This window comes from Dipodomys merriami, unplaced genomic scaffold (genome assembly GCF_024711535.1).
Source record: "Dipodomys merriami isolate MVZ:Mamm:240054 unplaced genomic scaffold, mDipMer1.0.p SCAF_36, whole genome shotgun sequence".
Classification (NCBI taxonomy): domain Eukaryota; kingdom Metazoa; phylum Chordata; class Mammalia; order Rodentia; family Heteromyidae; genus Dipodomys; species Dipodomys merriami.
Genome location: NW_027205159.1, coordinates 4,135,144 through 4,159,649, shown reverse-complemented (window position 1 = coordinate 4,159,649; position 24,506 = coordinate 4,135,144). Strand labels below are relative to the sequence as shown.

At 43.7% G+C, this 24,506-nt stretch overlaps 1 protein-coding gene across 1 annotated transcript in view; it reads right to left on the bottom strand.

The window, feature by feature from the left end:
- Nucleotides 1-7,363: 7,363 nt before the first annotated feature.
- The window catches only part of Il1rl2 (interleukin 1 receptor like 2), a 33,971-nt gene continuing 16,828 nt past the window's right edge, over nt 7,364-24,506 (bottom strand). The window contains exons 6-9 of the mRNA XM_069988427.1: nt 23,537-23,673; nt 17,869-18,012; nt 9,538-9,699; nt 7,364-7,848 (exon numbers count right to left, since the gene is read on the bottom strand). Of these exons, the coding sequence (XP_069844528.1) occupies nt 7,445-7,848; nt 9,538-9,699; nt 17,869-18,012; nt 23,537-23,673 (847 nt within the window). The 3' untranslated portion in view covers nt 7,364-7,444. The remainder of the gene's footprint in view (nt 7,849-9,537; nt 9,700-17,868; nt 18,013-23,536; nt 23,674-24,506) is intronic.

Here is a 24,506-nt window from a genome sequence, read left to right as displayed (position 1 = left end):
GGTCATCTAAAATAACAAGGATGACTAACCCAGAGGACAGACACTAACAGAGCCTGTTCTTGATAAGGTCATATTGATGAAGAAACAAGCTATCATGATTGATTAGGATGCCCAGCAGGCTGGGGAGCTGTGCTTTTTCAAAGAGCACTGGAAATGTACCAGTTGGTTATTGAAACAAGTTGGGGCCCTGATCACCCTGTTAAAAGTCTAGATCAGACTAAACAAGACAAACTAGAACAAGCACAAAGTAAGAAATAGTTCCTTCTTCATGAAGACAAGATGAAAAATAAAGCATCCCTTCCTAGACATTTATTACATCTTTAAAAAAACATGAAAACCCGTGATGGTTAAAGCTAGCACTTCAGCTAAAATCTGGGGTCTGACTTCTGTCCCCTAAATATGCCTTGCTTATACCTTGGTCTAGGACAGGGAGAATATAAAAATGTGGCCTGTGACCTGACCACACTGTGATGTTCTGGAAAATCATCCAACCCACCTCCTCATAAATGTTCTCATTCCCACAAAGGTGCTACCTGGAATCGTTGTGGAGAAGGGTATTAAACTTAATGGCAGCATTAAAGAGAAGGGAGAGAAATAGGAGAAATGAGAGGCTCAGAGGTGTTTAGAGACCATAAGCCCTATCAGGATGCAGAACTTTGATCTCCTGGGTTTCCCAGGCTGAACGTCAGGGGCAGCAGGAATAAATACACCAAAACTCATGTCAGCATCTCAAAAACAAGCCATTCACCAAATGGAGGATGTACATGATCTATCACAATCACAGGCTAGTAAAATTCAGGTGAAATACATTGAAGGTAGACAGGTGATCTTTTGGTAGAAGCAAGTTCTCGCTAAGGTTCTGGAGCTCATACCTGTAAGCCTAGCTACTCAGGAGGCTGAGATCCAGAGAATCTTCATTTGAGAATACCCTGGGCAAAAATGTTAGGAAGAGGGAGAATATTGGTCAAGAGACATAAACTGAAGTGTTGAATTGTAATCCCTTTGGACAACTATGTAAAGATGATAAAAAATATATATATAAAATTTTTTAAAGCTATCAAGATTTAATCTCCAAAATAATCAGCAAAAAAACCCAGGTTGGAGGTGGGGCCCAAGTAGGAGAGCACCATCTGAGTAAGCAAGCTGAACAAGTATGAGACCTGAGTTCAGACCCTGGTCACAAAAGAGGTAGGTTTCATTTGCTATGACTGATTTAAAAGCAACAACAACAGCAAAAAGCCCACTGTGTTTTTCACCTGGATGCTAAACAAGTAAGACTGATTTCTGTTTCTCAGAGGAGAACAGAATCTTATTTCTGGAATGTCTGATAAGGGTAACACAGTTTAATTCTTCATTGTGGAAAAAATAGGGGAAAGATCATAAGACACCCAGGCACAGGCTTTCCATTGGGTCTCTGCCTACAGCAACCATGATGCTGCCCTCCCCATAAGACCCAGTTTACCTGGGTGTCTGGATTCTCAGCCCAGCCCCACCCTGTTACAGGAAATAGAAGTTGCAGGAACAAGGAGTTGCTTGTACAGTAAAGTGAGGCATGCTCCAACCAAACTACTGCAATGCAGCAGGTCTTGGCTGGGCACAGAAGTGCACTTCTGTCCCTCACTGCTGAGGTAGGAGGAAGTGGTACCTGCACAGGAAACTAGAGAGGCCTCCATCTTGTATCCCCACCCTTTGACTGTCCACCCTGTGGGTCCATTCTTCCCACACCAACCTTTCCAGAGAAGTTAGGCCGCAACGTCCAGGGTGGCCCCTGAGAACTCAGAAGAACAAGAGCCAGGGCTCTGGGTGTTTCCAGGTGGGCCAGTCCTCACCTGGCATAAATAGGAAACTAGGGTTAGTTGTAGGCTAGTGGCAGCATTACCCAGAGACATCCAGGGCATGGAAGGGTGGGGGTTACCAGTCCTCGGAGCTCCCAGAATGACCCCCCTCTAAGCTGGGAGGCCCCCAACAATTCAGATCTCACCTTCTATAGCTCTCAGTGCCAAGCTCCCCTGAAGTAGGCCTTTCTAAACTGTGAGCCTGTGGGATCTGTGGAGCAGCCCTTGTTCTAAGGAAATCAGGAAGGAATTTTCCACTTTCTCCATTTCTCCAAACACACCTTGGATCCATCCAGCCAGTATGGAAGGCAAGTTTGTCAATATAAAGCAGAATCAAAAGTTGAAACAAAGATCAGGGATGACAGGGCAGGAAGCTATCTGAGTCACTGCAGAGTGCTTCCAGGGAAGGAACAGTGCCCGGCCCCGCCCCCAGGACTGTGTCCCACCCCCAAACCCTCACTCCACACTGCCTGGTGGATCTGCCAAGATCTGTGTGTGTGTGTGTGTGTGTGTGTGTGTGTGTGTGTGTGTGTCTCTGTCTCTCTGTCTCTCTCTGTCTCTCTCTGTCTCTCTATCTCTGTCTCTCTGTCACTCTCTCTCTCTCTCTCTCTCTCTCTCTCTCTCTCTCTTCTCTCTCTCTCTCTCTCTCTCTCTCTCCCTCTTTCCCTCCCTCCCTCCATCTCTCTTGTTCTCTCTCAGCTCTTAGCTGGGGACATGGTGGGATGATGGTTTAAGAGAGCGTTTTACAGAACTGCGGTAGTGATCTGATGGCTATTAAGTGATTCAAAAGTAGGTCGAATACAGGCATGGATTTCTTGGTTTGCTGGCTTGTGTCCTGGGTGGAGTACGTTGTGATTTCAATAAACTGTTCAGAAGGACATGTAGTCGTGCAACTGATGAAGTCTTGATTTCTAGAGTTTCCCAGTGCCTATTTTTGAAATGCAGTGGATGGTGGGCAGTGAAGGACTTGCCTCTCCCTTCTTGGCCTGATCATTTTATGTATCTAAAGATGGAATATGAAGGATTGACCCCCACCCTATAGTCCCAGGCCCATACAGACACCAGGCAAAATCCCAAGTATATGTGAATTTGTTTGAAGTGCAGGCACGGCAATCTACCTAAGCCCAGCTGTAAACATCCCATTGTGGGCCCAACTGAAAGGCCCCCACCTTTGTTGACCTGATGGCTTTTTCATGAACCTCTGCCTCCTTGCTCAGACCTCCTATAAAAACCCAGCTCCTGTCCCAACGCTCTGGCACAACCTCCAAATCCACACGAATGTCTGGGCCACCCCCCCCCCGCCACTGTTCCTCAATAAACAGTCCTCACCTGTTGACAATCCAGTCTGGCCTATTCCTTTTCTGTTCTCCTCCATTTTCCTAACACACAGCTCAAATCGAGCAAAGGAAAATCACAAGTAAGGGGAGACCACTGTACGCATGCTACTGCAAGCTTGTCTCTGCCATCAGCACCCCAAACCAAGAGTGCACCGTCTATGGGGGAAAATGGCAAGTTTCATTTCAGTTGTGCTGGTGAGAAGTTAACTCCTCCAGGACCTGAACTTCTGCACAGTTTCTTTGGAAGCTTCTTTGGAACCATAGCTGCGAGGGTCACTAGGATAACTGGACATCGTTTGAGAGGTGGTGAAACTGGATCAAGGCTGGGGGAGCATGACCCAGTGCTGTCCACCCCCACCTCCTTCTTGCATGCGATTGTCAATAGCATCTGCCAATTGCCTCCCAGTTCTCCTCTGCCCTGGGATACTGCTTGGGATAGTGGGCAGAACAGAAAGTGAGTGCTGGCACCCAGCCATCTTCATATACCTGCCTCTCAGGCCTGCTCTTTAATACTCCATAAGCCCCTGCAACCAAGAACAAACAGGAAAGCTGAGAGGTGTGGTTCATACCTCTAATCATCTCATAGCTACTCACTCAAGAGGCAATGATTGGGAGGATCATAGTTCAAAGCCAGCCCAGGCCAAAAAGTTCACAAGATCTCATGTTGATCAGTAAATGACTGGATGTTGCGACATGCACCTGACATCCTAGTTAAATGGGAAACGCAACAGGACTGCAGTCCAAACCAATCTGGGCAAAAATCAAGAATCCTGCAACATCCTGGCATTATATCTTATAACATGAACAAAAGACAGAACAGGAGACCTTAGCCGAGATCTGCTGATCTCTATGAGAAAGAGCTAGAAAAAAAACAAATCTATTAACCTTCTGAAATGGCAGCCACTATTTTACATATACATAGGTTGTTTGAGAGCTATCCATGGCTTTTCTCAAAGTTTCAAAGTGAAGTCATCGTTAGAAAGACAGAAATTAATGGTATAGGGTAAACTTACCCATCATTAAAATATAGATCATAAATATGTATATATATGCATATATGTATATATATATATGTATGTGTGAGATACTATGATGAATCCCATATAAACAATTAACATGCACTTTAACATAGATGAAAGGTGTCCTGCCTGGAGTGTAGATACTTGGGAGTTGATGGAGAGGGTGAGGAGGGAAAATATGGTCCAAATACTTTATGCAGCTGTGTGAAAATGGAGCAATGATACTTACTTAGGTTCAGGAAGGGGAAGGGGAAAAGGGAAAAGGATGGAAGGGGTAGACATGATCAAGAGCCTTTGTGTACATTAATGGGCACATTGTAATAAAACCCCCTTGTCAAGCTATTTGATACTGATAAACCCGAATAAAATTTAAAAAGAGGTCTATATTTCTACAAATACCAAATGGGAACAGTGACCTGATAATAAGAATAGATTCAATCTCAAGTACATCAGCTTCATGTTCAAACATGGAAGCTGCCCCGTCTTTCTGAGAAAAGGAGACTTTACACAGACACAACTGTGCTTTAATAAAAATTAGATATTCAAATGTGATGACATAATCCAGTGTCACGATTATCTTAACAATACATCATACATCTTTAATACTTTTGAAACAAAAGTAAAATTAAGGCATGTATTAGAGAGAGGGAAGCTTTTGGAGTTACAAATAAAATTCCAATTAAAGAACTCAGCAGGGCTGGTCTCCCCTAAAGAAGAAGTTTTCAGGAAATCCTTTCCTCTGATAAGCTGGCGTTTGTGTTTGCTGACATCCTTGACTGAAGTCCTGTGGCACCAGAATAAATGGAATAAATGAAGAGTCATTGGAGAATCTATCTCCTGGGTTGGCAGGCATGAGAAAACTCCATTAAAGAGGGCTCCTCCCCAAGACTCCCCCTTTACCTGACAGCCACTGCTTCTGCCCCCCTGGGTTTTCAGAGGCAAATGCCTAGAAAAGGAAGGAGGAGCCCCAAACCAGAATGAGGAGAGAGTCCTCAGATCCTGAATATACCACCAGCAGGTGACCACACACCGTGGAAATCTTGACTGCACTACCCAGAGATCGAATAGGCAGAAGTGGGACCTAGGGGGGTCAAGAAGATGATTTCCATAAGCCAGGCCCTGCCAAGCAAGGACAGTGCTGATAGCCGACTCCTGACCCTAGCATCCCCGACAGTCTCCAGGATGAACCAAGAAAAGAAAAGACGCATAGAGGGTGAAGTAGATGGAAGAAGGAAATCCATCAATCACTGCTGGTCGTTTCTTTGTTGGGTAGCATATTATTGTACTTCAACCAGCAAATCCTCTATGGGGAATAGAGTTTCTCTCTTCATTGGGAGATCAACAGAGAAACACAAAGATGGTCAACATGGGGCTAGAAGACCTTGGTGATTTGTGGCTATGAGGGCCATGGGAAACAGGGCATCTGCTCTCCTCTCATTACACTCTTCAGGGAGGGAAAACAAACTGGAAAGAGAGGAAAAAGGGAGAGAGGGAGAGCTTAGGGAAGAAAATGAGATAAGGCAAGTATCAGGAACAAACCTGGAGAAAACAAGGCTGAAATAAACCCGACAACCAAAGACAATTACTATCTGATTCCACTTTGAGGCCCCTGGAAGTTAGATAACAGAAACAGGAAGTAGAAGCAGGATTAGCAGGGGCTGAGTAAGGAGATCACAAGGAACTATTCACTGGGCACTAGATTTCAGGATAGGCCACACTCGACAGCCAGGCCTAAGGTAGTGGCGTGACTCCTATGGTGGAGGAGGTTAGGCTAACACAGTTCAGCGGAACTGTTCACTCAAATATCGCTAAGACACTAAATGTTCAGACCATGTATGTTACCACAATTAAATTTTTTACAGAAAATTTTAAAGAAGATAAAGGAAGACTCTGTGTAGAAGCAGACCTCAGGACCATGATAAACGAATGTGTGATCCGGGGTCACCCTAGAACATCAATTCTTAAGAAAATGGGATGAGCCCCTGGACATCCACCCAGCACCATCCACTGCCTGCAAGTGAGGCCAGAGGCCCACAGAACCCCATTTCCTCCTCACCTATCCACCCCATCTCCCTCAACATGGGGACCACTGTTTTCCTACCTTTCCCTCTCACCCCAACTCTTGCCAGTCACCCTGTTCTGCTCCAGTGCTTCCTCTGAAATTAGAAGCCACTTACTAAATCTTGGTGTATCAACCACAGTATAACGAAGTTGGACTGTAGCACATTTCCTCAAGTTAAGCTCTGGCAAAGTAACAAAGTTGGACTGTAGCACATTCCCACAAGTTAAGCTCTGGCAAAGTAGTGATACAGTTGATGCTAATTTCAATATTTAAAAATACCGTGAACTGTTATATCATAATCTGACTTGTAATGAAGGCATTGTGGTGAATCAAAAGCTTACAATGCTAAGTGAAGCACACTCCACCAGAATTCTTCATGCTAGTTACTTGGGAAGCAGAGAGTAGGAGGATTGTGCTTTGAGGCCAGAGAGGGCCAAAAGATGGAAACTCACATCTTGGGAGAATAAAGCTTGATGTGGTGGTATGCACCTGTCATCCCAGCTAGAAGGAAAAGCATAATAGCAGGTCTGAAATCCAGGCAAGCCCAGACAAAACACAAAACCCTATCTCAAGAGTAACTCGCAAACAAAGGGCTACAACGGTGCCTCAAGCATACAGTGCAAGCCTCGTAAGTGCAAAATCCCTGAGCTCACACCCCAGTGCATTTTTAAAAATAACAATAAAACTTTAAAAAGCTTGCTTTCTTGGACTAGAATCACACCACCTCCGTGTGATAACTGATTCTCAAGTGCTCTCCAGAAGTCTAGAGGATATAGTTGTCTAAAAGGTATTGGAAGAGAATTCCTGTATAGTCCTTTAAAGCCTGGAGCCCAGGTGTGGGTGGTCTGAAAGTAGCTTCTGTAGGCCCCAGGTGAAAACTACCATGAGCTTCTCCTGGCATCAGACTTCCTTCTCAGACACAAAGGCCAAGCTTTCTAATATGTGAACTGCCACCTCTGCAGCCCTCTGCAACCTAGTCCTGCAGGATCCTGAAGCTTTCTCTCTCTGTCCCATGCTTAGTATCCCTGAGTGTTCAGGATCCACTTGGTTGTTTAATAAGGCCTGTCTTTCTCCAAGGAAGTAATTCAATCAAACAAACAACAAGAACAAACACAGAGCTTCTCACAAGCACAGAACAATAAGCCAGGGACAGGCAGCCCCAGTGAGATGCCCTTGGCCAACTGTCCGTCACTAAGTGACAAGTTCCTTGTCCCCTCCCCTGTAGCTGCAGGGGACCTGGCTCTGCAGCTGCACTGAAGAAGATGGGGGACATCTTCTGGGTGGCATATGGTACCTCACTTTTTTCCAAAACTTGGTTTTGGCACACTGGGACTTCTCTGAGAAGTCCCCACGCCACTGGATGGCCCCATGTTTTTGTCGGATGTACTGAATTGACTCAGGCATGGCAGTGTAGTCCTCAATGGCCCCCAGCTCGATCAGAATGACCTTCATGCCATCCTGGATGAGGGCATTGTAGACAGCGATCTGTTCTTCTGACAAGTTCTTTAACAGGCCCAAACTCAGCAATTCTGGAGCTAAAATGACCATCAGCCTCCGGCACAGCTTGATATTCTCATCAATGACATTGACCACAGCTGGAGAGAGAAGAGATTTAGAAGATCACATGATTAAAGCAGCGGAATCATTGTGCTACTGAGAATGTGGAATTGAACCCTGGGAAAATGGACCTTAAAATAAACATGACTGAGGCAAGAAGAAATGAACAGATATTTGTCACTACTCTGTGAAGTCTCTTGGCTTTGCTGAAGAACTGGCCTTCTATGATCATGGAGTACATTTTCTGGTAGTCTGTGGCTAGATCTCTTTGTTCATCCAACAAGTGTGTCTCATGACAGTCTGGTATGTATTAGATGATGAATATATCTTTTTTGAAAAAAAAACAGTTTAAAAGAATGGGGGGTGAGTAAGTGCTATGTTAACCTTGTGTTAAAACTCCTCTCTTGTTTACTACAGTTATTAGAACAGTCAGGATTTATATGACTAATTTATTAAACCGAATAACACAGTACCAACTGGGAAGGGAAGTAGAAAACCCTCTAAACCCTCAGCTCTACAAGCACTCATTGACCTGCAATCACATTCTATAACATATGAGTATTTACCATGATCACCTCTTAAGGACAGGTTCTTTGTCTAGCTGGCATATTTTTGTATTTCTAGTGCTGGCAGCAGAACCTTACATACAGCGGTACTTGGTAAATATTTGTTGAATAAGCAAATGAATACTATTTCCTAGTGAGTAGAAAATACGTTATTTTAGTGTTCAGTTGTGTGTGTGTGTGTGTGTGTGTGTGTGTGTGTGGTGTGTGTGTGTGCTTGTCCTGGTGCTTGAACTCAGGGCCTGGGCACTGTCACTAAGCATTTTGTTGCTGTTGCTTAAGGCTAGCACTCTACCACTGAGCCACAACTCTACTTTCAGTTTTTTGGGGGGTTTTTGGTGCTTAATTGGAGATAAGTGTCTCATGAGCTTTCCTGCCTGGGCTGGCTTCCATCTTTGATCCTTAGATCCCCATCTCCTGAGTAGCTAGGATTACAGGCATGTTCAGTCATTGTATTGTGCAGACCAGGGTATAAAATGGAACTCAGCTTCCTGTTGAGTGTGATGAGTGACCTGCGCCATGCTGGTCTCCTCTGTTTGGTCCTCTGAGCTAAGTCTGGGAACCTTCCCCATTCCTGCTTTACACACCAACCCTGAGGTAAAGACTGACTGGATCACCTAGAGGCACAGACACTCCTATTGGCTGGAAGAGGTGTAGGAAAACTTTCCATTTTGTTTAGGTAGAAACGAAGCTGGTGGGGTTAAGCTTTCTAAAACCACCTTTAAACAAGATTTTATTTGCATATTTCAACGGATGCAAAATGGCACTTATGGTCCATGGCAGGGCATTTGCTTCATTTCAGTCATTGCCATATCTCTACTCCAAAGTGAGACCTAGAGCATCACAGGTAGGAATCCCCAGCATGGAGCTGTAGCCTAAGCAAAGAAGAAAGTATGGGTCTACCACCGGACATAGAGGCTGGTGGCTCTGGTCACAGACTAACCTCAGGAAGGGAAAGCAAGCTGGCATCTGTGAAGGAAGAAAGAGGTTCCCCCAAACACCTTCTATTTTCTTCAGAGAGGAGATCACAGTAAATCTCAGGCTGAACTTGAACTTGCAATCCTCTTCCTTCTACCTTCCTGCTGCCTGGATTACAGATGTGATCCACCACACTCAGCCTCTTACTTTATTCATTTGCTGTCTTATACCTCACTTAAAACACACCTTGTCCAGGGAATTCATCCCTGCCAAATATAAATAGCTTGTATCCACACTGCTTCTCCAGCACCTCTGGCAGGTACTTCAACACCAGTGTGTCCACATCATGGCTCTGGCTTTCTCTCTGAGGCTTGGGATATAAGACGTAGGCATCATACAGCTTTCTGTCTGGAAAGAAAATGAAACAAGTTGGTGGAATGAACCTAGGCCATTTCCTCAGGTGAATGAGTAGACACTTCACTTGCTACCACGATGCCCTTTAGGTTTGGGTTCAGTAACTTCTGAGCATCCCTCTGACAGACTGGACACTGCCATGTCACTACATCTCATTCCTGCAGCTGACCTCTGACAGATGGGGGGAAGGGGCGTGGCCTCATCTCCACCCCTGGGGAGTAAAGCTGAGGCTGGACAGGTGGAATCATTCCTGAAATTCCTATTTCCATTCCAAGTCCTCTAGGCCTTCGTTCCTGCTGCCTGAGATAGAACTCAGCAGGTCCTGGGCAAGAAGCATGGTCCCAACTATACCACGAAAGATAGGTTGAATCACTCCAAAGTTAGATCCAACAGCAAATTCACCATGGAGAAAATGAGCTACTGAGTATACTCTGTGGTACTGAGCACCCAACCCAACATCACACACCCCCATGACAAGACTGAGCACATATTTACAATGCAGCGATGAACAAGCCACACCAATTAATTGTTCACCGACACGAAAGTAAAACAGCTTAAGGCACCACAAGATGACAACAACTAAATGAACATAATCAACAGAAAGAAGGGCAATTCCCTCTCATCCCTCTAATCACCAAACCAATTCACAAAGGATGTGCACATCTCTTAGATCTGTCAGGCTGGGAAGGGTTCAGAAAAAAAGTGAGAGTCTGAGTGCAGGGTAAACAGGTGTGAGAGGGAACAGCTGAACACAGCTCCAGGCTGCTTGGAAATTCAAAGCCAGCCTAATGCGTACCGAAAAGACATCTGACCTATTCCTTTTCCCTTTTTCATGGGAGGTTATTAGGTTAAAAAGAACACTTAGAGAAAGGAGTTGTTCTAACATTGGCAAATGAAGTTGACACGTTTGTATTCTTCCAGTTTTTGCCATCTTCGCTCTGGTTAAAATGTATACAGAGCCTGTATCTATGCTGCCTTTTCTATTTTATTAGTTCTTAAACCAACCACTGCTGGCCTTCAGGTCTCTTCTTGGGCATTCCATGAATAATGGTAATTCATGCAAACTCATGTATATACATGTTTACATGCATGCTCATGCAGTTGTGCAAACAAGCACATATAAATCCATGCACCATTATATGCACACATGCACATGCAATCGTGCACATGCTTACACACTCTTTCTGCCTCTTCACATCTTTTGTTTTGTTTTGTTTTGTTTTTTGTTGTTGTTGTTTTTGGTCCAGTCACGGGGCCTGAACTCTGGGCCTGGGCGCTGTCTCTCAGCTCTTCAGCTCAAGGCTAGCGCTCTACCACTTGAGCCATAGCACCACTTCCGGCTTTTTTTTTCCTGCTTCGGTGGTGCTGAGGAATCGAACCCAGGGCCTCATGCATGAAAGGCAAGTGCTCTACCACTGAGCCACCTTCCCAGCCCCCTCCTCACATCTTGTCATGAAAGAGAGGTCAGGACTTAGCCTTCCTGCTCTACTTTCAATATGGCCCCTGTAGAGAGAAGTCTCAGTCAGTTCATGGCAAATATCTGAATGAAGAGTCATCTGACAGAGACTCTTCAAAGAGGCTGCATCCACACTGGGACAGGGAGTTTCTAAATCATGGGAAGATTCGGCTTTTTGGTGAGTGGGATTGTAGGGCATATATTAAAGGAACGATTGCTTTGGGTGTAGAGTTGGCCAAAACCCTAACAATTACAACCTCTGTGAAATCACCAAGTCTGAAATCACCAAACTGGACCACCAATTCAAAAAAAAAACAAATGAATGCATTCCTATCTACAATTCAATGTCTCACATTTGAGTTTCCAAAGCTGGAAGGTTTTTAAAGAAAGAAAAAAAATGGAGGTGGGGGGGTGGGCAGAGGGAAAGAGAGAGATATCAGAAAGTTCTCACATTTTCTACCTTTTTAGAAATAATTAAGTTTTCCCATGGAAAATGTTGGTATTGTTTATCCTTTTGTCTCTGAGTGAGTGTCTGTTGGGCTGGTGTTTTGTCCACCCTGGATGGAGGTCTGTCCATCTCCAGATGAGGTGTCCCCTGGTCTTTAAACTATAGCCAACATCAGGCTTTCCTACTCCTCTCTCCTATCTGTAGCCGATGCATCTCTTCTCTCACTCTATTGCTTTTCTTCCACGGGCTCTGACTAAAAACAAACCACACACTTTTGCTCAAGTGTTCTCTCCTTTGGATGCTTAGGTTCCATATTCTCTTTTCCTAAACCAGACAAGTTTCTAAGACAAAGGTTCTCCTCATGCCTATAATCCTAGCTACTCAGGAGACTGAAATCTGAGGATCCCAGTTTGAAGCCAGCCCAGTATGAAGCCAGCCAAGCAGAAAGGTCTGTGGGCTGGAAATGGAGCTGTAGTTTAAGTGTTAGAGCAGAAACCTTTAGCACAAAAGCTCAGGGATAGCACCCAGGCCCAGTGTTCAAACCCTTGGCTGGAAAATATATATATATATAGAAGAGTTGGGGCAAAAAATTTTGCATCTTCCAAAATAACTCTAAATAGAAAAAATGTCTCAATACCTTGGTCATTTTTTCCTGACTAAGCTTTTCCGTTTTGTTTTGTTCCTCACTATGCTGGGGACTAAACCCAGCTAGGCATGTACTCAAGCACTGAGCTATATTACCAGCCTTCTGCCTAGGCTTTTGCATGAAAATATAGCTTCTTCTGTCTTCTTCCCAAAATGCAAGGGTTGTCATCATTTTCAAATGATGAATTTGTAATTCACTGACCAACACAGCAAAAAATTTTGCTGTAAGCCCGGTGCTGGTGGCTCACACCTATCTACTCAGGAGGCTATCTGAGGATCGCAGTTCAAAGCCAGCCTGGCAGGAAAGTCCATGAGACTCTTATCTCCAATAAACCACTCAGAAAACCAGAAGTGGCACTGTGGCTCAAGTGGTAGAGCACTAGCCTTGAGTTGAAGAGCTGAGGGACAGCGCCCAGGCCCAGAGTTCAAGAAAAAAAAAAAAAAAAGATGTTGCTGGAGCCATTTGGCTTTTTTGCTTCTGCTCCCTAATTTTATTCATTTTTTTCCCTCTTTTGTTGGTCGTGGGGCTTGAACTCTGGGCCTGGATGCTGTCTCTGCGCTCTTCAGTTCAAGGCCAGCGCTCTACCTCTTGAGCCACAGCACCACTTCTGGTTTTCTTGTGGTTTATTGGAGATCAGAGTCTCATAGACTCTGGGCTGGCTTTGAGCCGCGATCCTCAGATCTCAGCCTCCTGAGTAGCTAGGATTACAGGCATGAGCCACCAGTGCCCAGCTTTAATTTTATTCATTTTATTTTAGTTTGTTTATCTGTTGTGCTGATACTAGGTCTCATGCTCTCAGCTTTTTTGCTCATTGTTGGCCCTCTACCACTTGAACCATGCTTTCATCTTTTTTGCTGGTTAATTAGAGATAGAGGCTCATGGCCTCTTCCTTCTAGACTAGCTTTGAACCACAGTTTTCCAGTTCTCAGCTTCCTAAGTGTCTGTGATTACAGGCATGAGCTACCGGCCCCCAGCCAGCCCTTTGACTTTGAAGAGTCAGGTTCAGCAATGGCGCCAAGCCCTCTCGGTTTTGTCTCCCCCAATCACAACTGTGAAGGACACAGGTGAATTTTCAATGTTTAAGAAGGCAGGTGAACCCAACAAAGATAGAATAATTTCTCCAAAGCACACAGCTTTAATCTGAATCTGAGCTCACCGTCATCTATGATGAGGCCAAAACAAAACCTGGAAGCAGGAAACTTCAAAAAGCTCACTCCTGTTTAGCACTGTGCAACTCTCCCTGACTACATTCTCTATCCATGGCCTCCTGGACAATACTTCTGGTCCTACATGTCTTTCAGACTTTGCCACATCCTCACAAAGAGACCGCATGTGCTTATGTCTAGTCCTTTGACATCAGGTAGGCGTATGTAACTGAATGTAGAACCATATACTGGAATTGACAGTAGAAATCCAGCTATAGATAACACAAGAAAACATGGCTTTGCTTTGACTCTCTGACTCTTGGAACCCTCACCCTGAAGAGCTAGGTGCTTATGTGAGAAAGCCCAAAGTAGGCCACCTGGATTGACTGTTAGAAGAGGCTCCTGGGAAGAAAGGTTAGGTTAATAGGCAAAGGCAACTTCCCGTGGTCCAGCTGAAGCCTTGGACCTGAAAGGGACCCACCGTGCTTGTCCACATTATTAGCCCAAAGATTTCCTACGTATAATGGATGATTGTTTTAAACCAGGAGGTGCTTCCTACCAGTTACTAGAATAGCAGCAAGGGAGGTAACAGAGCAGTAAATGGTGATGGGTTAGATACTTCCCAATGACCTTTTCCATTAAGAAATTTTCAGAAATTTCAACTCACTACACAGTGTTCTGAGGAAACTGGGCCATGCTAGCCACCTCTCACACTGCCCACTCTCTAGAAAGGGGAGGTGACAGTACAGCTTCCTCATGACCAAGCTCTTCCATTTTCAAGGAGATTCAACTCTGCCTGTGATGTTAAAACTCTCTATCTTCCCTTGTTAGCATATATAGATGAACGCATTCATGTTATATATTTTATGAAAAACACACAAAATACATTTGTGTAAACTAATATTATGTAAATGAATACTTTTGGCAGTCTGAAAGATTGTCAAAAGATTATTTGATTCTCCATTTTCTTTCAATGTACTATTGCTACATTTCAGACTTGATCAACTCAGAGCTGTAGAAAAATCTGAAAGGTTCAATTTGACCTTTATGTAAGTACCTTAAACTAAATTTCATGAGAGTGGGTGTGTTTATCCCGACATGCATAGAAGACTCTAGAAAACAAGCCACATAAAACATACCATCATAGGTACCATGAGAATATTATTGTGGACAAGGTTCCTTACAATAAACCCTTTTAAATCAGGACTCTTTAACATATCTTTTGGAAATAAGTCGCAGAAAAATCGAGAAGTTCTCATAAGCAATTGAAAGATTCTGGAGGACCAGCATATAATGAACCACCTTTGCTTTGACTTTGAAAGCAAATTCGCCTTTAACAACTAAGAGGTATCATTAGCTCTGCTGAACCCTGACTTATTGTACCATTCTCCATGTGTTTCCCTTTGTGTCTATTTCGTTTTGTCAAGCTACTTTGAGTAAGAAGAGACACACATTTGCGTAGATGTGTGTACAGATCCTGCCGTTCTGGCTCACACAGGCACACCTGATGGATGAATTCAGAAAAATCCCTATGACTTGAAGAAACAGAACACCCTGTATTCCACCAGACTCATACTAAACCACAAGTTACATTCACCTCATAAGGGTGACTAACCTCCTCTGAGCAAGTGATTTATCCCAAGGACATGTCTTCTCTGTATTCCTCTTTTCACTGACCATTTAGTACGCTGTGTTCCCAAAGAAATCAGCAAGTTTCCTCAGAAGATATAAACTGAGAATTACCTCAGAGTCTCTTCGCTGGCTCATGATTAAAGCCAACACTCAGAGGGCTACTTACTGCAGGGTGGTTCTTGTGGACTGAGGGTTAGAAACCTTCATCACCAGCAAGACATACACTTCATGAAATTTAAAGGGGGAAAATGCAAAAACAACAACAACAGCAACAAAAAGAACAGGAAACAAGCCTGCCAGGTCTTCTGATGAGATCCTCAGGCCAGCCAGTACATGTCTGACAGAAGCTGTACTGTGGCTGGCCTCATCAGTGGGCAGAGCTCCCTGAATCTTATCTGCTGGGTGAGTCACTACTCCCCTTCCCACTGCTAACCTCAACCTCACTGATAGGCAGCTTCATCAGGGATTCTGCATGGCCTTAATCACAATTCTGGGAGTCCCAGTGAGTCAGTGGGACAAATACCAAGGGGCCAGAGCAGCCTAAGCTTCCAGAAAGAGCCTATAAAGCAATACAGTCCCCTGTTTGTCAGGAAACAGAATGCAATCAAACCCCTCATATCTATGTCAGAAGAAATCAGCAGTGGGGAGTAATCATTTTGTCAGAGGCAGCCGGGGCAGCTGGGATGTCACAGAGGTCTAGGAAGGGCGGCCTCTGCCATGGCCACGGCCAGAACCAGAAATGCACACACCTCACCTAACCATCTACAGTGCTAATGAGTATGTCAGGGTGGGGGGCACCTGCATTTTGTCAGCCCCGCGGCTTTCATGGATTTCTATGTTGCTCAAGGCTTGCCAATTTGGGAGTTGGGGGGAGGGGCTGGGCATGAGGGTTGTGCTGGGGATGAAAGCCATAGCTTTGCACATGATAACCACAAAGACTCCAGTCTAATTTCTGTGTGTGTGTGTGTGTGTGTGTGTGTGTGTGTGTGTGTGTGTGTGTGTGTGTGTGTGTGTGTGTGTGAGCGTGCGTGCTTATCTGCTTGCCTTCCTGCCTGCCAGTTCTGGGGCTTCAGCTCAGGGCCTGGGTGTCATCTCTGAGCTTTTTCATGCAAGACTCTGTACCACTGAGCCACAGCTCTATTTCCAGCTCTTTTTTTCTTTTTTCTTTTTTAAAATTTGTCATGGGACTTGAACTCAGGGCTTGAGCACGGTCCCTAAGCTTTTGCGCTAAAGGCTAATGTTCTACTACTTGGAGCCATAGCTCTACTTCCAGTTTTCTTATTGGTTAGTTGGAGGTAAGAGTCTCACAGACTTTCCTGCCTGGACTGGCATTGAATCGTGATCCTCATATCCCAGCCTACTGTGTAGCTAAGATTACAGGCATGAGCTACCAGCACCTGACCATTTCCAGAATTTTGGGTGGTTAGCTGGAAATGAGTCTCACAGACTTTCTTGCCAAGCTAGCTTCAAACCATAATGCATAGTACTCAGCTTCCTGGGAGCTAAGATTACAGGTATGAACTACTGATGCCTAACATTAATTTTGATTTCTATACTAAATTTGGGATACATTTCAAGATAGAGCACCTGTTTTATCAAATGTGGGCAATAATTGGTGCTATGATCCTCATAGGCAAGCAGGAGTGAAGAACGCACTTCTGTGTTCTAGCAACTCTGAAAGGAAGCTTTGGTAGCAGTTCCTCCTCTCTCTGGTCAGCAAGTCTCTACCTAAGATGGTAAACATTTGCTCCTCTCCACATTGATCAACTGTGTAAAAACTTTTTTGGACTCTTCCTCAAAGTTTTCAGGCAAATGGAGGATGTTAAAACAGATATATTTCTCCTTTTTGCAGCCTTTAGGACATCAAGTCCATTCTGAGATCCAAAATGAAAATCACCATCACAATAGTGATCAATGTTTATCCCTTACAGCGTTTCTGTATCAAATAGCGCTGGCACAACACAGGCACCACTAAGGCCCCAGAGCATGCTGGCCAGGGCTTGTTTTCCCCTCCAGACTAGCAATGGAGCCCCTGTACCACAGGTTCCTCTTTCTTAGCTTCAGCTCAGCGACTCCTTCAGCACCATGTGAAGGAAATTTGGTCATTGTTCCTTCCATCTTTCCCTCCTTTCCCTCCTTTCTTTCCTTCTTTCTTCCTTCCTTCTCTCCTTCCCTCCTTCCCATCTTTCCCTCTCTTCCCTCCATCCCTCATTGTTTCCTTCTTTTCTTCCTTTATTCCTTCCTTCTCTCCCTCCCATCATTCCCTTCTCTCCCCCCTCCCCTCTATTTTCTGTTCCTTTTTTTCTTCCCTCCCTCCGTTCTCTCCCTTCCATTCTTCCTTCTTCCTTCTTATAGTTAGGAAATAGAAGGAAATTATCTGTCTCTCTAATTTCACACAGAGTGCATGGAGAACTCAAAATTCAAGTTCAGACGCTTCTTTCTCCATCTGTGATATCTGAACACTTTAAGTCCCTCTGGGTACAAAACCACGTAGTCCTTGTTCTCTGCCCTATCTCTGAAAACATGCCATGGTAGACAGCACTTACTGTAAGCACCAAAGAATGGGAGACCTTCTCACACAGCTGCAGTGGGCCCAGGAGGAGACTTCTCCTGCTGCTTCACTACTGTTTCCCCAGAACCACCAGCCTGTATGCTGTATTTGACAAAGATGCTGATCATGGACAAAATCATTTCTTTGCAGCCTAAGGAAGTGCCAGAAAGATCCTCACAGCCAAAATTGCCAATAAACATGACAGCCCTGCTTAGCAAACATGACAAAGTACATTTCAAATGGCCATACAGCTTAGCAGATGCCAATTTTGTGAAACTTACTCACCTTCGATGGCCCCCGGAGAATAGAAAGCACTTCGATACCAAAGTACCAGGTCAATCTTAAAATTGTTGTAGATCAGTAGAACAGATACAACCAAAATTGCCAAGGTGACTAGCCCTCCAATCAAGTAGGCTTGAAAATTTGGAGCTATAAATGACAGAGGGGAAAAAAAATCTCAGTAACATCAAAAGGTCTATTAGATCCCTTAGGTATACAAAACACATTAGAAACATTAGATTAAAATATTTTAGTCCTCAAGGGGAATACTGTCTCAACATTTCTTGATAGTTCCATAATAGATACAGGCTTGAATCAAGTGGGTTCTTGGGATCTTGGGAGAAGAGAAGAGTTCTGCAGGGCGCTGGTTACAGATGGTGGACACTAGAGGACTCCCATTGTACATGAGCTGATTTCAAAGCCGCATGTCCAGAAACCACGTGGTGAGCAGGAGGCTCTCCAGAAGAGGATCTGGCTCTTGATTTTAGTCCTGTTAGGCTGCTTTCAAGTCCCTCAGGTCTGAACAATGTAAGTCTCCTCTCTAGAAGGCACCACCAACTCTCTCCTTAGAAGCCATCTCTCCAGCTCCATGAGGTGGCTATTGAGTCAGTCCCTCACCAGAACTCTTAGGTCATCAGTGTCAAGGCCGGGTGCCTAGTTGAGAGTCATTCCCAGAAGAGGTGCACAGGGCCAGCTTTGCGAGGGAGCATGCTGCAGGACAATCGTGAGGGCGGAGGTGGGCAGGAGATGACTAGAACAAAACCAGTTCCTCTGGATTTCTGAGTCCCCAGCCACCTCTCCCACATACCCAGAAGAGGAACCAAGCGGCTCTCTAGCCTTGCCACAGCTCAAATCTGTGCTACCCAAGAAGGAGTCTCTAGGAAAGAAGGAATGGAAAAGGGAACAGGGAAAGGGAAGAGAAAGCCTCTTCTTTTCTAGATTCCATCTCACCAGCCACTTCTTTCCTGTACCCTTCCTGGCCCTCCCAACTGGACTTGAAGGTGGGATAGGGGAGGAGGTAGAAGAAGAAGAGAAAAGAAGAAAAGGTGAGAAGTGTTTTTTTCTGAAGTCTCAGAGTACTTTCATTTTTTAATATATCCTCTTAGGAGCTTATTGCTATCTGTCTCAGCCCACATTGTAAATATCTTGAGGCTCAAGACTTCCTGTGTATTATTGCTTGTCTTAGATATACAGCCTGATTGAGTCCAACAATGGGAAATTTGCTTGATACCCCACCTGAGAGAGAAAGAGAGGAGATAGAGACAGAGAGAGAATAGATATCTGATAGATAATAGACAGATAGATGACAGACTTGTTTGTATATTTTATATAATACTCATCTCCATATAAGGATATCCATAATTATAGACAAATACATCGGGTAAGGTCCAGTGCAGCCTGATGAAACAGCTGCGCACCCTGGTACCCAGTCCTGTCCTGATCTCTCCCAACAACCTCTGGCTTCTAACCATGAGAGGGAGTCTCCCTTACTTCCATCTTTTATTTCTCTTTGACAGTGTTATGGGAGTGATAACACCACCTCTTCCTTTTGGAATAGTAGTTGTGTCTGGGGAAACGTGTGTGTATATTTCAGAGATTTTTTAGTATTGCAAATAGCCAAGCCAGGAAGACCATGTCCACAATATTTATGGGATTCAAAGAGCCCCTGGCAAATAGACAGGAGTGATGCTCTGAAATTCCGGAGTTCATCATTTATTATGTTGAGGAGTAGTGATACCATCTGCCCTGTTTCATTAGAATTGGAACATTAATGAATAAGGTGAAAGGAAGTAGATACTTTGAAATAGAAATAAGAATACCCCTATCCAAAATGCTATTTACCATTTGAGATCATGTGGCTACCAGCAGCCTTCACCTGAGATGACAGACAAGTGACCAAAAGAAATTACAGAAGCACACAGCCAATATAAACAACTTTCTAGTCAACCAGCTTCAAACAAACCAAGTATGATTCAAACCTAGAGGTGTCTTCAAGAAAAATGAGGAAGTCACATGGAGAAGTGGCCAGCCAAGTATACCAGCAGTAAGCTTGGGTTTAAGAGGGTGTTATTGGGGTGCGGGGGGAGCGTAATTGTGGAAGTGAGAGGGGATGGTAGGGGAAAAACAAAGGAGGAGGCAACCATGCTTGATAAGAAATGTACTCATTACCTTGCTCATGTAACTGTAACCCTTCTGTACAGTATTTTTACAATAAAAAAACTTATTTTTTTTAAAAAAGTGGGTGCTTAATGCAAATAAAACAATGTGCACTGTGCAAGGAGTGTTGGTAGGAACCAAGATGAGTTTAGCAAGAAAGAGCTTCTTAATCAGCTTAAAAAAGGGTAAATAATCCCTCTTCTTTCCACATGAAAGACAGGTGTCAACAGATAACATTAGTTCCTCTGAGGCCCAGATTGGCCTGAAAATTCTTCTGAACACAGCATTTTCAGCTAGTCAATACTCAGAGATCAGAAATCTCCATTAGTCAGCTTTGGGATAGGTTACCAGATAAAGTTCTCAAAGTTACAGATTGAGGCAGATTCAAATGATAACCACTTCAGATTCCGTGGAATCTCCAAAGTGACCTACAAATAGTTTTCCCTCTTTCTTCTCTGGTGGCTCTGTGTCTAATGTAGCTGGCCTAAGGCAAACTACATGTCTACTAGAAGACAGGGAAGTGCCAAAGTGTAGGAGACACCTGCAGGTTCTTTGCTGTTCGATGGATGAAAAATCATTCTGTCCTTGCTGTCCACAGCAAACTATGAGGCCCACAGAAGGCCATTCCTCATTTCTGATCTGACTCTGTTCTGCACGGAACATAGGAGACAGGCAATGAATGGAAGAGGTAGACTGGGGAGGCCCTGAGTTCCAAGCCAGGTGTGTCAATTTCATCCCAGGCAAAAGAGGTGACACTGATGCCCATGCAGAAGACTGGCAGAATGACAGCTATCCTTAGAGATACAAATACAATCACCATTACCAGAAGATATATAGTATATAGTAATACATGTACCATATATTTATAGTATCTTGGCCATAGTCAGGAAATGCAAAGAGATGAAAAAATGCAAGTTTTTAAGACTCACTAAATATGAGTCCTAAAATTATCTTTGCCAAATTATCTCAAATTATCTCACTTGATTCCCTCATATACTATTGGGGACAGGGCATAAATTGGGGAATAATAATATGGCATTATAGGAAAGCTAATGACAGACTCTCATTTGGTCATTCTATTCTTGGTTATATAGCATAAAGAGATACTTTGACATGCTACCAGGAGACATATACAAAGGAATTTTTATACATTATTTGTTAATAGTCCCAACCTGGAAGCCATTCAAATGATCATGTAACTATTGTAGAATGAATAAAGAGTGACCCAGTTGTTCAGTGGATTAACAGTCCTCCATGTAAAATGAATGGACCACAGTTACACACTACAACATCTGTGCACCAACACACCCCAGAACAGCAAAGAGAAGAGGTACAGCATAGAAAAAAAATCATATCATCTAAGTCTCTCAAATCCCCAAAAAGGGCAATACTTTATTGCAATTTTAGGGCTAAAAGAATGGAAAGGCAAAGAAATGGCTTTCCTGGAAGTTAGAAGGAGTTATCTAAATAAGAGAGAGGTATTAAATCAGTAAGAATACATGGAGGTCTCTTTAGATTTGATAATGCTTATTTTTTCACCTAGGTGGTGGTTTTATATGCATTTGATATATGGTAATTTTATGTGCTATATATGTCTATTGTTCTTCCCCTATGTATGCGACATTGCACAATTAAAAAATAGAAAGAAAATCCAACTCATTCCTAACAACTGTCCTCTAGGGAAGGTATTATCAAAATCCCACTACACAGATAAGGAAACCTGGGCACAGAGTTGTTGAAAATCAGTTCTGTGGCTACACAGCTAAAAATTTTAAAGCAAGTTATCTGAACCTGATAACTGAACCTTAAAGATCTGAGTTGAAAATGCTCCACCATTTTAGTGGAATGGAGAGGAGTGGACAGATGAGACAGGCAGGTCCTGTAGAGGAAGACCATAGAACTCAGCAGTTCATTGGGCATTGTCATAAAAGAAGACAGGGAAGGGATCAACAAGACCCCAGATCTTGAGTCTGAATTACCTGGAAGACACGGAGGTACCATTAGCAAAGAGAAAAACTGAAAGAGAACCATGATGTTTGAGAGGACCAACTTTCTAACCTGAGCTGATATTCCTCCACCCAACCCACACGAGGCAAGACAGAGCTGCCATGTACAGAGAGTACAGATTTGGAATTTGTTTCTCTCTACCTGTACTGAAATGATAGGTGAAGCCACAGAGGAAAGGAGGTCAACAGAGATGACAATGTAGAAAGAATCCCAAAAGGTGCCACCAAAGGATGAGTGCACATGAGCAACTAGGGGAAAGTAGTGCAGTGAAACTGAAAGCCAGTGAACAGAGGAAAAACAGGCAAAGGAAAAGGATGAGCCTGAGACTCCTCCCACCTGATATGGCCCACAGTGTCCACAGAGCCTGGAATGAACGTAACTAACAGGTGCTGTGTGCTCATGCTCAGTTGGCGCAGCTGGGATATGGCATGAACTTAGCCTCCAAGTCCCAGAAGAGAGGGAGAAAACGAGTGCACAGTAAACTACAAGCTGGTGTGGACATGTCACTATTTCTAGCTACTCTGAGAGAGAGATGGCCACTCACAAGTCCTGATACCAGCCGAAGGAAAAGTATGTCTGCTAACTCACACATAACCCACTACACTTGATATTAGGTTCTGGAGAAGTATACCTACATGGTGATTCATGCCTTCTCTCTTGTATATAGCTAACCTCTCTCTCTTTTCATATATCCCCCCACACACAGACACACACAGAATAATAGAACCAAGATTGCCTTGGTAAACCACATAACTATCTCCAAGGCATTTCATGCAGTCCCCTGGTATGATGCAGAATTTAAAGGGATTCACAAGGTTATGATTTCACCTTCCATTCTCCAATCTGTCTTATTACTTCCAATTAATAATCAAAATGCTCTGTACAAATCTGGGTGCTCATGCCCATAATCCTAGCTACTCAGGAAGCTGAACTATGAGGATCACCATTCAAAGCTAACCAGAGCAGGAAAGTCTATAAGACTCTTATCTCCTCCAATGAGCAAAAATCCAGGAATTAGAACTGTGGCTCAAGTGTTGAGTGCCAGCACTGAGTGACACAACTAAGGGACAATGCCCAGGCCCTGAGTTCAAGCCCCAGTACTGACACAAAGGAAATGTTCTGTATAGTGTTAGGTGTAATTTATGTACACACTTGGAGCTGGACCACCTCCTGCTCAAATATCAGAATTAAGAGATATTTTTGCAAAGTCACATGGCAAAATTACACATAAGCATTTCATTGTATGTCAAATTACTGTATAATAAACTAGAAGATAAAAGTCATAAGTGAATAGTTATCAAAGTTGAGCAATCCAGCCTGACATAATAAACTGCACTCTAAGGTGCATGTCTAGCACTGTTTCCTTCTTAGCGATCACCACTGGGTTCTGTATTTAATATGATCATCTTGCCCCACGCCAAGCGTGTGACATCCCATCTCTCTTATGTGCCTTTCCTTGCTATCACTTTATTCCCTCTATAAAGTATTTGAAACATAAGGCATTAATTACCTGGCAGCCTTAATACTATGTATGCGACAGATACTCCAGCATGACACATGAAAGGTATGCCATAATCTTCCATTTTCACTTCCAGGAAGGTTATGTTTACTGTGTAAAAATTGTGGTCTGGAAAAGAAACATTGGTTCTGTAAAAAAAACAAAAACAAAAAAACAAAGGGGGGGCAATCATTAATATGCAAATCTTATTTACCCAAACTTCATAATCATCATTCTAAATGCTCTGTCCTGGAGAACATTTTGGACCATCCTTTTTACCCTATGAATGCCTCATCCAGTGGCACAAATAAGTGTTTACATTATGTATTATGTAGATACAGATTTGCGTTTTCTTCTGGATAATTGAATGAAGAGTGACTGTGTGTGTAGGGCGGGGCGGGGGGAGGGAGGGGGGAAAGCTTTGCCCAGATTTCCTTGCCAGGGTCTTTCTGCTCTCAAGTTACTAGTAACTGTGACCTTTCTCTCTCATCTTAGGCTAGTTTTGCTGTTTAAGCCTTGAAGGTTTATGGTTGTTTATATGACTAAATGGGGCAGCCAAGACTTGAGTAGCAATTGAGAGAAGTAGATACCCTTTATGTAAGGCATGCTTCACGTTTTGCCACATATCCAGAACTAAGTTGGGATCATTAATAACATGCATATCTCACACTTCCCTAAAGCAAGGGCACACAAGGATCTTCGAAGGACAAAGCTAAGAGTAGTAACAAGAAGGCAGAGGGTAATAGCAGCAATTTTATACAGGATGGGAAACTTTAAAATGTTTTTTTTATTTTTTTATTGCAAAGATATTGTACAGAAGGGTTACAGTTACTTGAGCAAGGTAATGAGTCCATTTCCTATCCAGTACTGTTACCTCCTCCTTTGTGTTTTCCCTACTATCTCTTCCCTCCCCACCCCTCAACGTCTCCCTCCCTCCTTCCCCCCTCCCCCCCGACTTTTGCTGAGTTTAGAGAAACACCTA